This window comes from Festucalex cinctus, chromosome 4 (assembly GCF_051991245.1).
Source record: "Festucalex cinctus isolate MCC-2025b chromosome 4, RoL_Fcin_1.0, whole genome shotgun sequence".
NCBI classification, from domain to species: domain Eukaryota; kingdom Metazoa; phylum Chordata; class Actinopteri; order Syngnathiformes; family Syngnathidae; genus Festucalex; species Festucalex cinctus.
The window spans coordinates 599,670-612,006 of record NC_135414.1 but is presented as its reverse complement, the minus strand read 5'-3'; the positions used below and the strand labels follow the sequence as shown (position 1 = coordinate 612,006).

At 45.8% G+C, this 12,337-nt stretch overlaps 1 protein-coding gene across 1 annotated transcript in view; it reads left to right on the top strand.

Moving 5' to 3' along the window:
* Positions 1-8,693: 8,693 nt before the first annotated feature.
* mrpl27 (mitochondrial ribosomal protein L27) overlaps positions 8,694-12,337 on the top strand; it is a 185,557-nt gene continuing 181,913 nt past the window's right edge. Inside the window, exon 1 of the mRNA XM_077518491.1 lies at positions 8,694-8,860. Coding sequence (XP_077374617.1) covers positions 8,827-8,860 — 34 coding nt within the window. The 5' untranslated portion in view covers positions 8,694-8,826. The remainder of the gene's footprint in view (positions 8,861-12,337) is intronic.

The window sequence follows — 12,337 nt, the reverse complement described above, 5'->3', positions numbered from 1 at the left end:
GTCTGATAGATGATGCACACCTTTTATTGTTTTCATTTTAGACCTCCACTTATTTTTAACATTTTTTTTCTGTATATCTGTAAATATTAGCTTCTTAGCTCAGTAACTTCCACGCCATGTGACCTATTGACCCCAAACCAATGCTGCATCATAGTGGCATGTCTGATAGATGATGCACACCTTTTATTTTTTTATTTTAGACCTCCACTTATTTTTAATAATTTATTTTCTATAAATATTAACTTTTGAGATTGGTTGGCAACCGGTCCAGGGTGTCCCCCGCCTACTGCCCAGAGCCAGCTGAGATAGGCGCCAGCAGCCCCTCCCTTGTGAGGAATAAGCGGTCAAGAAAATGGATGGATGGATGGATTAACTTTTGAGCTCAATAGCTATCAGGCCATGTGACCTATTGACCCCAAATCAATGCTTCATCATAGTGGCATGTCTGATAGATGAAGCACACCTTTGATTTTTTTCATTTTGGACCTCCACTTATTTTTAACATTTTTTTTTCCCTGTATATGTGTAAACATTAGCTTTTGAGCTCAATAGCTCCCAGGCCATGTGACCTATTGACCCCAAATAAACGCTGCATCATATTGGCATGTCTGATAGATGATTTACACCTTTTATTCTTTCATTTTTGACCTCCACTTTTTTTTAATATGTTTTTTCTAATAAATATTAGCATTTTTGCTTAATAGCTTCTAGGTCATGTGACCTATTGACCCCAAATTAGTACTAGTAGCTTTGTTGATGTTGTGCTAATTATTTAAAAAAAAAAAAAATCATCATGTGACAAGTCAGAAATGGCTGCGGAGAAGCACACTGGAACAGAGATCATTAATCTGGCAACCACACACGTTTCTCAGATTCTTATATAGACAGTCCAATGATCTCATTGGTTGTGGTTATACATCATCGTATAACATCATACAGCATTACCGATCCTTGACATCACCTAATCACACATTGCATTAAAGATTCTTTTAAAAAAAAATAATTTTATTTTATTTTAGTTTTTTAAAATTTTATTTACGAGCAATATATTTATTGACGGGCGGCACGGTGAGCGAGTGGTTAGCACGTCCGCCTCCCAGTTCTGAGGACTCCGGTTCGAGTCCAGGCTCCGGCCTTCCTGGGTGGAGTTTGGATGTTCTCCCCGTGCCCGCGTGGGTCTTCTCCGGGTACTCCGGTCTCCTCCCACATTCCAAAGACATGCATGGCAGGTTAATTGGGCGCTCTGAATTGTCCCTAGGTGTGTTTGTGAGTGTGGATGGTTGTTCGTCTCTGTGTGCCCTGCGATTGGCTGGCAACCAGTCCAGGGTGTACCCCGCCTACTGCCCAGAGCCAGCTGAGATAGGCGCCAGCACCCCCCGCGACCCTTGTGAGGAATAAGCGGTCAAGAAAATGGATGGATGGATGGATGGATATTTATTGACAGCGGCACGGTGGTCGAGTCGTTAGCACGTCCGCCTCCCAGTTCTGAGGACTCGGGTTTGAGTCCAGGCTCCAACCTTCCTGGGTGGAGTTTGCATGTTCTCCCCGTGCCTGCGTGGGTCTTCTCCGGGTACTCCGGTCTCCTCCCACATTTCAAAGAGATGCATGGCAGGTTAATTGGGCGCTCTGAATTGTCCCTAGGTGTGCAATTGAGTGTGGATGCTTGTCTGTCTCTGTGTGCCCTGCGATTGGCTGGCAACCAGTCCAGGGTGTACCCCGCCTACTGCCCAGAGCCAGCTGAGATAGGCGCCAGCACCCCCGCGACCCTTGTGAGGAATAAGCGGTCAAGAAAATGGATGTATGGATATTTATTGACAAAAAACAACAACAACCTTCAACAACTTACAAAAAAAGAAGAAGATTGTTCTCATGACATAGAAATTGTCCAGGCTAGCTCAGAGGTCTTCGATCTTCTTCTTGTGTCTCTGTCTTCAATTGCTGTATTTCCCGAAGAAGTGGCTCAATGCTCTTCTTCATTTCAAGTAATTCGGCGACCATTTGACTGAGTTTTTTTTAAGAGAAGATTTTATCTCCTCATTCTCGTTCAGCTCTTTTTCCGCCAGGCATTCTGGCTAATGCAAATATCAACAAGTAGTTAGAAATCACTGGCGAGTGCAGGAGCAAGTACAGATGCGTCCTTGAGTGATGTGTCATGTACTTCCTCTCATAATGCACTCTGCTACATAGACAGAAAATGTACTAAAGGCCATATAAGAAAATGTTTCTATAACCACAGAAAAGTGATTCCTCGTAGGAAATTCTTCTGGAACTCTCAATTTGCAAATATAAATTGGCATAAAACGTGGCTTGTTCCTTTTAAATATTTTGTAACAACAAAGTACGGGAAATACATACAAAAATATTATACAATATATATCCTACAAATGTATATGTGTCAAGATTTGTCAATTAAAATGGTGGATGTACATTTTGTAAAACTGCTCAAGAAACTGCAATTCATCTTTTTTATGATTGTCCTTTTAGTTTGAGGTTTTTGAATGATGTAGAGAAATTTATTTTTCAAAAACTGGTCACAATATAAAGATTGAATGGAAATGTGTTATTACTTGGTTTACATTCAAAGATACAGATATTTGTAACATTGTTGGTCTTTTTATTTAATTGGGGAAATTTCACATTCACAAAGCTACATTTTTCAAATTTAAGCCATGCTTTAAAGTATTTTTGGTTGATATTAATCATTACATAGAGTCTCTTACATTTGTAAATAATTAGAAAGGTCAAAAGATTTTGAAATTATTATCTAGTTTGTTTAATTGAAGTCTGTCTTTTTTTTCTTTTCGTTTTTTTATTTCAGGGTTATAGAAATTTGTTACACTTTCATTTTTTATGCAATATGGAACTGGAGTGTCTGAGTGTTTGTATATATTTTTTTTCTTTGTTTGTTCTTGTATTGACAAGATTTGTCTAAGAATTGTCCATTTGTATTCTGTCAAAAAAAAAAAAAAAAAAAAAAAGATATGGCAGGCCGATCACATTTGGTACCAACAACGGTTTTAATTCTCCACCTGGAGCCCCATCTCAATGTTGATTCAATGGAGTTTTGCCATCTGGGTGACGTCATCGGCAGCCAAGCCCGGGCCGATCTGACCACTCGAGCGTATCTGGTCCGGACCCGTCGCCATGGGCGGGCCTTGGGGGTCCGTGCCCGCCCTGTCAGTCAGCCGTGCCCGCCCTAGCAAGATGACTCACCAACTATTCATCCTATCAGTCATGTAAACTTGCGCCTTCTGTTTCAAGTAAAGCATGGCGTGCCAGCCAACCACATACCTCATTTCAAGTTTGGCTTTGATTGACAACTAAGGCTAGCCAATGACAATCAGCATCAGGAGGGATGTGGTGGGGTGGGGGGAGACGCGCGCTCTGCAGACGTGCCTTAGCCAAATCTACTTCCGGGTAGATAGTGCGCATTTGCCGGCTGGCGCTGGCACAAAGACTGAGCAGTGAGCACGTCGTGCCGCTTTAATGGGAGCCACCAAACGCCAAACCTCGATCCAGGATGACACAGTTGACATCAGTGGGGATCCTGAGTCCACTGGTTACGTTTACAAGTGAGTGTCAAACTTTTCTTTTAATTAGTCAAGCCACACAGTACGGATGAATTGTAGCAATACACAGTATGTGTTAGGGTCTGGGTTTTATTTTGGGTTTTTCTTAGTAATGTTTTCCTTGTGTCTCTAGTTCTGTCAATGTCTTATGTCCACCTGTGCTCGTTTTCCCGTTCCCTTGTGTTTGTCCAATCAGCTCCCCAAGCCACTTGTGTAGTGTCCAGGTGTCTCTTGTTATCTCGTCACCCGAGCCTGTTACGGCGGCGCAGGAAAAGCGGCCGCCACCACCCGCACCAGTTCCGGTGGTGCTCATCTGGCGGCCGGGACGCCCTCCTGACTGGCGATGCCCAGCATCGCTCATCTGGCGCCCAGGACGCCCTCCTGATTGCCCCTGATGGTGGACAGCGTTCCCGCCTCAATGCCCCCCTCTGCCCGCCCTCGTTTTGGGTATTGTTGTGTTTTTGGACATCTGGGATCTGTCTTTGGGGGAGGGGTACTGTTAGGGTCTGGGTTTTAGTTTGGGTTTTTCTTTGTAATGTTTTCCTTGTGTCTCTAGTTCTGTCAATGTCTTATGTCCACCTGTGCTCGTTTTCCCGTTCCCTTGTGTTTGTCCAATCAGCTCCCCAAGCCATTTGTGTAGTGTCCAGGTGTCTCTTGTTATCTCGTTAGTATGTGTATTTAGTTCCCTGCTTTCGTTCAGTCCTGTTCGAGTCTTTGTTGTTGTTGTCCTGTCGTCGCCACAGCTTGTTTCCCTGAGCCTCTGAGTCCTGCCCGTTTAGGTTACATCTAGTAAGTTTAGTTCCCAGCTTTAGTTTGCACTTTGTATGTTCTTTTGCACTTTGTTTGTTTATGCGTTAAATTAAAATATGTTTAAGAGCACCCCTGCCACGCCTTTCTTTGCCTCCCTCCACTTGGGTCCACAATCTCCCGCAACCCTAACAGAAAGATTCGAACAGCAATGGACCCGGAGGGGGCAATGGTGCAAATCCACCACAACAGCCTTTCTACGGAGGCTAAGTTAGATGACATCGTGCGGTGTCTAGCTTTTGCCAGGGATGCATGGATTCGCGCCCTCCAGTCTCTCCCTGATCCAGTCCTGGCGGCGCAAGGCCAGCGGCCGCCACCCGCACCAGCTTCAGTTCCGGCGGCACAAGGCCAGCGGCCGCCACCCGCTCCCGCTCCAGTTCCGGTGGCGCAAGGCCAGCGGCCGCCACCCGCTCCAGCTCCTGCTCCGGCGGCGCAGAGCCAGCGGCCTCCACCAGCTCCTGCTCGGGCGGCACAGGGCCAGAGGCCGCCACCAGCTCCTGCTCCGGCGGCGCAGGGCCAGCGGCCTCCACCAGCTCCTGCTCCGGCGGCGCAAGGCCAGTGGCCGCCACCAGTTCCAGTTCTGGCGGCGCACGTAATGCGGCCGCCACCCGAGCCTGTTACGGCGGCGCAGGAAAAGCGGCCGCCACCACCCGCACCAGTTCCGGTGGTGCTCATCTGGCGGCCGGGACGCCCTCCTGACTGGCGATGCCCAGCATCGCTCATCTGGCGCCCAGGACGCCCTCCTGATTGCCCCTGATGGTGGACAGCGTTCCCGCCTCCATGCCCCCCTCTGCCCGCCCTCGTTTTGGGTCTTGTTGTGTTTTTGGACATCTGGGATCTGTCTTTGGGGGAGGGGTACTGTTAGGGTCTGGGTTTTAGTTTGGGTTTTTCTTTGTAATGTTTTCCTTGTGTCTCTAGTTCTGTCAATGTCTTATGTCCACCTGTGCTCGTTTTCCCGTTCCCTTGTGTTTGTCCAATCAGCTCCCCAAGCCACTTGTGTAGTGTCCAGGTGTCTCTTGTTATCTCGTTAGTATGTGTATTTAGTTCCCTGCTTTCGTTCAGTCCTGGTCGAGTCTTTGTTGTTGTTGTCCTGTCGTCGCCACAGCTTGTTTCCCTGAGCCTCTGAGTTCTGCCCGTTTAGATTACATCTAGTAAGTTTAGTTCCCAGCTTTAGTTTGCACTTTGTATGTTCTTTTGCACTTTGTTTATGCGTTAAATTAAAATATGTTTAAGAGCACCCTTGCCACGCCTTTCTTTGCCTCCCTCCACTTGGGTCCACAATCTCCCGCAAACCCTAACCCCGGGTTTTCACCGGATGCGGTTGCGGTGCGGTTGCGGTTCGGTGCGTCTTGACTGCGTGCTCCGGACGGGTCAATTTTTTTGTCAATCCACACCGGCTCCGCACTGCTGCGGTCCGGCAGCTCCGTCGCCGCCCACTTCCCAACGTGTTTCGCGGGACCGCGCGCGCGCGCGATCATGTGGCATTTCACAACGACAAACATACAGAAAGTCTGTGCTCAACAGAGAAGCAGAAGAGAGGTGGACTTCTTTTGATTTAACCTTTTCTTCTTCTTCTGCTATGAGATTCCATGCAGCATCCTTTTTTTGGTTGTCCTTGTAAAGTATATTAATAACGAGAGTCGGGTCAGTGCGGGTCCACTCTTTATTTCTGTCTTCCACGTCCGGTTGCCGCCCAGTACGGCAAGCGAGATGGGCACAACAAGCAATCGCGAACATCAAACTCACAATACATTACAGTCCTTATAAAACGGATGTGCCGTGTCATATATTATTTTGTGGTTTTCCACCTCCAATATAAACCTCTCTTCGTCCATGTTCGCTGGTGTCTAAACCGTGAATGAGCACATGGCCCGGCGACGCCCACGTCATGTTTTGCTGAAAAACTTGCGAAATAGGAGCTGGCGAGTGTTTTATTCTGAAAGGTAACCGGAAATTTATTTTGAAACTGCCTCGGTCTTCCTGTCCCGCTCGATGTGTTTTGTGCTAGCTTGCCATTTGCCGGAGGCCTACCGCTGCGGCGTCCGGCAAAAATAGAAAATAGGTCTATCCTTGCGGAAGGCTTGCGGCACGCCGCAGGCCTTCCGCAGTCGACACGCAACGCACCCGCAAGCGGTGTAAACTGCACCATTCGAATGAATGGAATCTAATTGCTTGGGTCGCCGGACCGCACCGCAACAGCACCGCAACCGCATCCAGTGAAAACCCGGGGTTACATCCGGTGAAAACCCGGGGTAACCCCGGGTTTTCACTGGATGCGGTTGCGGTGCGGTGCGTCTTGACTGCGTGCTCTGGACGGGTCAATTTTTTTGTCAATCCACACCGGCTCCGCACAGCTGCGGTCCGGCAGCTCCGTCGCCGCCCACTTCCCAACGTGTCTCGCGGGACCGCGCGCGCGCGATCATGTGGCATTTCACAACGACAAACATACAGAAAGTCTGCTCAACAGAGAAGCAGAAAGATATGAGATTCCATGCAGCATCCTTTTTTTGGTTGTCCTTGTAAAGTATATTAATAACGAGAGTCGGGTCAGTGCGGGTCCACTCTTTATTTCTGTCTTCCGCGTCCGGCTGCCGCTCAGTACGGCAAGCGAGACGGGCACAACAAGCAATCCCGAACATCAAACTCACAATACATTACAGTCCTTATAAAAAGGATGTGCCGTGTCATATATTATTTTGTGGTTTTCCACCTCCAATATAAACCTCTCCTCGTCCATGTTCGCTGGTGTCTAAACCGTGAATGAGCACATGGCCCGGCGACGCCAACGTCACGTTTTGCTGAAAAACTTGCGAAATAGGAGCTGGCGAGTGTTTTATTCTGAAAGGTAACCGGAAATTTATTTTGAAACTGCCTCGGTCTTCCTGTCCCGCTCGATGTGTTTTGTGCTAGCTTGCCATTTGCCGGAGGCCTACCGCTGCGGCGTCCGGCAAAAATAGAAAATAGTCTATCCTTGCGGAAGGCTTGCGGCACGCCGCAGGCCTTCCGCAGTCGACACGCAACGCACCCGCAAGCGGTGTAAACTGCACCATTCGAATGAATGGAATCTAATTGCTTGCGTCGCCGGACCGCACCGCAACCGCACCGCAACCGCACCGCAACCGCAACCGGTGAAAACCCGGGGTAACAGTATGCGGTTAACAGACCCAAGCAGTCACACATACACAACAACTATGGAGCATAAAATTATTTAGCACTAGAGCAGTTGCAGTACAATGTGAGTTGAATTCTCTTTTTTTTTTTTTATTGCCAAGTTTGTTAATGTTGATGACTGTCACTAAGTTCTAATTAAAAAAAACCCAGCACTTTACACATCCTTTTGGATTGATATTCTGCTTAGTTTTTCACTAAACCCATATGTTGTTTCTTTCTATCATTGACATAACTCAACCTTATTTCTAAATCACTTTAAAACATCCATTGCTGCATACAAAGTGCTGTGCATGGAATAGAAATTAGTCTTTTAGTAGACACAAGTGAAATAAAATAACACAAAATCAAATTAATTAGAGTAAATATAAGTAGATAAGTATACACGCAAATAAAATTAATACTAAAAAAAAACAATTCTGTATAAGTATAGAAATAAAATAACACAAAATACAGAAGGCACCATAAAAAAGTAAAATGATGTGAAGTCTCATGCTGAGTCAAAGATCAAAGAATAGAGATGTCTGGCAAAAATGATAAGAAATTTTGTCCATATCGTACAGCCCTAATCCAACACGCAAATGAAGGCAACTACTAGCCAATTCCAGATAGAAGGGGCTGGGTTGCCGTCATTCATTCAGATATAGTTGTTTACAGAAGTGAAGAGTGGATTTTTTTCAAATGAACTTTTGAATTGAATAAATGCAAAATGAACTAAACATTTTTTTTCCAGTTTGTATTTTAGATTTCAGAATGAACTGCCACTTTTAAGTGACAGAAATATTTCTGAGCACTTTTGAAGTTGTTACAATGCCGTTGTTCAACCTGATGAACATTAGATTTAGGTTGATGAAGTGTGCCCCCCCCTCCCAAAAAAAAAAGGTAATGCCCCCCCCTACAATTTCTTTCTGGTGACGGCTGGTACATACATCGGGCGGGGCCGAGCTCATTAGGTTAAATAAATACGTTGTTAAAATTGGCAAATATTGACGACATCCTCACAGGAGCGCAAGAGCGAGGAGAGAGCGTGAGCGAGAGCGAGAGAGAGTGAGTCAGTGAGTGAGTGAGAGAGAGAGAGAGAGAGAGAGAGAGAGAGAGAGAGAGAGAGAGAGAGAGAGAGAGAGAGAGAGAGAGAGAGAGAGTTTTATTCTGTGATTTGTCCTAGTGGACCTGCCGTACTGACTTCCGCCTCCACACTAGCGACACTAGAGTGTTAGCGTATGTGTGTGACATCGTGCAGTCAGCGAGGAAGAGGACGTTGGAAATCACCGAAGCGTGTTCAATGGCATCGCTGGTTTGCTCCTTCACCAAAGCGGGTATCGGAAGTTTTTTTCTCTTTACTTTGATGCTTTAACTATTAATCATGTCAATCACTGATTTAATCGTTAACTTGAACGGCAATTGATGTGACTTATAATGCAGTATTGTAATTTCTGCTTCTAATTTAAAACGAACGAATGGACTATAGATCCTTCCAGCTGACGTCACCGCTTAGCTTCCGCTGCGCCTCCCGGAGGTCAAACATCCCATAACAAATAAATGTAGAGAGCTTGATTTTCGACGAGCGTTTTCATTAAAAGGTGGGAAATATGTCAAGTGTCACAAAAAAGGTCCCGAGTAGGGCACTACATTACTACGAATCAGTGAAACCAGTCATTTGAAGGCGCTAGCTACAAAAATGGAGTTTCTTGGACGCAGTGGCGGAGCCAGACTTTTATAAATTGGAGGGCGGGTGGGTGGGTGGGGGTTGGGGGGGGGGTGCAAGTATACTTCATCCAAAGATGATGCCAATTTTGTTTTCATGAAAATTAATTTAAATCGGAGTCTCTAATGGCGCTTTTCCACCGTACCGGTTCCACACCGAAGCGGCAATTTTTGTCCCCGGATGTTAGTGTCTCCACGGGACTTTTTCCAAAGATGATGCCAAATTTGTTTTCATGAAAATTAATTTCAATTGGAGTCTCTAATGGTGCTTTTCCACTGTACCGGTTCCACACCGAAGCGGCAATTTTTGTCCCCGGATGTTAGTGTCTCCACGGGATTTTTTCGGGGCCGAACCGTTCCGTTGTAACCACTGTTTAGAACCCTTTCGGCAGCAGTTCTGCAGCTCTGGTCGTCAGGGGACGAGTGGGGCTGTCGTCTGATTGGCGACGCCGTGGCACATGCCCATTTCCTTGTTTTAAGCGAGAGAGGCAGAAGCGCCCGCCGGTCTTTGCCAAAGTCATAAAAATACAGTATATACAATAAATATAATAATGTTTAACAAGAACGCTTAACTATATTTACAATTCAAAAGGTACTTGTGGATGGATTTGTAATGTTTGTGGTTTAAAAAAAACAGCGCAAGGCTGGTCGTGTGTTCCTATTCACTTGAATAGACCTCTCCATTCAGAAATAGCTGTCTTCGCGAGCCGGTCGTGAATCGCAATATTTCATCCATGGCGGTCTATATTAAATTGTGAATATGGTTCAATGTTGGTGCGATTTGCCACTCGGGAAATGTTATCTCAGATCCGCACGCAATGCGGGAGTACAAGCTTGGCTTGGACAGTTCAAATGTTGCCTCCCACTTCTCGCCGTGCGCCAGTTGTAATGGAAAACCGGCGGTTGCAGTCTGGTGTGGTTGCGTGAGGTGTGGTGTGGTGTGGTGTGGTACCCGGTTGTGCGGGCACTTTGGAAAAGCGGCATATATGTTCAAATATATTTAAGTACATATTCAGCACACAGGAGATTTTTGCAAATGATGTGCCGATTATTAATGTATAAAATGTACAAAAAATAATTCAGTACTGTTTAACCTGAATGAACTTGCACCCACACACGTAGATACTGTATTTATGCAATTACTCAAAAAAGCATGCAGTACTTTTATCAACAGAACATTATAATATGAATATAGTGCAAATTTGTATTACAGTATGACTTAAAGGTGCTGTCTAAGTGCCAAACTCCCCTTGTCGTTTCATTTTCCACACACCCTATGAAAAATACATTTATTACTCCCAACTACTACTTCATTACAACCACATAATTAAAACCTCATAAATTTATTATTAATTAATAATAATGTTAATAAATCCTCCACTTCTACAGGACTGTCTCAGAAAATTAGTATATTGTCATAAAGTCCTTTATTTTCTGTAATGCAATAAAAAAAAAAAAAGTCATACATTCTGGATTCATTACAAATCAACTGAAAGATTTTATTATTTTAGTATTGCTGATTATGTTTTAGTTTTTAGCTTAGTTTATTCATTTTTTCCTTTCGGACACATTACAGCTTACACCAATCACATCACATCATTTGCAACATTGACATCCGAAAGAAGGGCTGACGGGTAGAAGCCGAAGCTTATTCGAGACCCGTCCCCATCGACTCATTACTATAACGCATCAGTCATATACCTTATTTAGAATAGTCATTGATTTTTGTCGTTATCCATCCCAAACTATCCCAGAATGGCTTACAGCTTCAACAAAACTTAAACATCCTATCTTAAAATATTAGAATATCCTGAAAAAGTTTACGAGCAGGCTATTCAACTAATCACTTGAATCGTCTAACTCGAAACACCTGCAAGTGTTTCCAAGTGAATCCAGAATGTACGACATTTTTGTTTTTTTTAATTGCATTACAGAAAATAAAGGACTTTATCACAATATTCCAATTTTCTGAGGCAGTCCTGTAGACTAAAAACGTTACGGCATAATCATAAGAGAATAAGAATAAATGCAAACGTCAGTTAGCCTCTGTTTGAACTTTCAACCATTGGAGGATGCTATTGTATTGCGTAACAACAATGCATTTATTTTTAGCTTGTGCAAAACTACGTTGCTTATTGATGTCCGTCCAAAACAATCTCTCTGTCCATAAAAGTTATTTTAAACAGTCACTCGCGCCCTTGTTGCGCAGAGCTTCGTTTTGCTACCGTTGGTGACGGGGCTGGTTTCTGCCTCCTCTCCCGTACGACGATAGCAGCCAGTTGACTGTACACTCCCTGCATGTAGATTGATGGCTGCTATGGGGGACGCTGCTAGATGTCAGCATTATGACGAGCCCTTCTAACCCGTCGAAGGCCGCACCGACTGCTGTCTTGACTGTCGTACAGTTGATGTCAAAAGTCCGTCCTCCTTCTCCCTCGATGGCAGCTGATGTTGCTCCTTGGAAGGACGCATCATCCCCGGTGGAGCCAGGACCCGACGACCTCGTGGCCCCCAGCCCCCCTGGGGGGCAGGGCACACCGCAGATCTGCTTCTCCTGCGGTCCCTGGCCTTGGGAGTCTCAAAGGAATGTTCGGGCTGATTATCACTTTTCGTTGCAATTTGGCAACTTGGTGGCGACTGTGAGGGTGAAATAAGCTCATTGGAGTGTTCAAACCCATTCCGCTAGTCAGGCCTCTGCGGGGACGTTGTTCGCGGCAGGGATGGCCGTGCCGGATGCAACCCGCTGGTTGCCCTCCCAGGCGGACGATGTCGCCGGGGCCGTCTCCATTGCGATCTCAGGAACATATTCTTCGTTTGATGCTGTTGGTGACGGGGCGGTTCTCGCCTCCTATCCCAGACGAAGTTAGCAGCGTATTGACGTGGACTCACTGACTGCGCGTCAGTTGAGGGCTGCTAAGGATTATCCGTTTGATGCCGTTGGTGACGGGCCGGTTTGCGCCTCCTATCCCGGACGAAGATAGCAGCATACCGACGCGCACTCACTGACTGCGCGCCGATTGAGGGCTGCCATGGATTTGCCATTTCATCCCGTGGATGCCTACATCTGTAGTGTTGCATACGGTTGATGG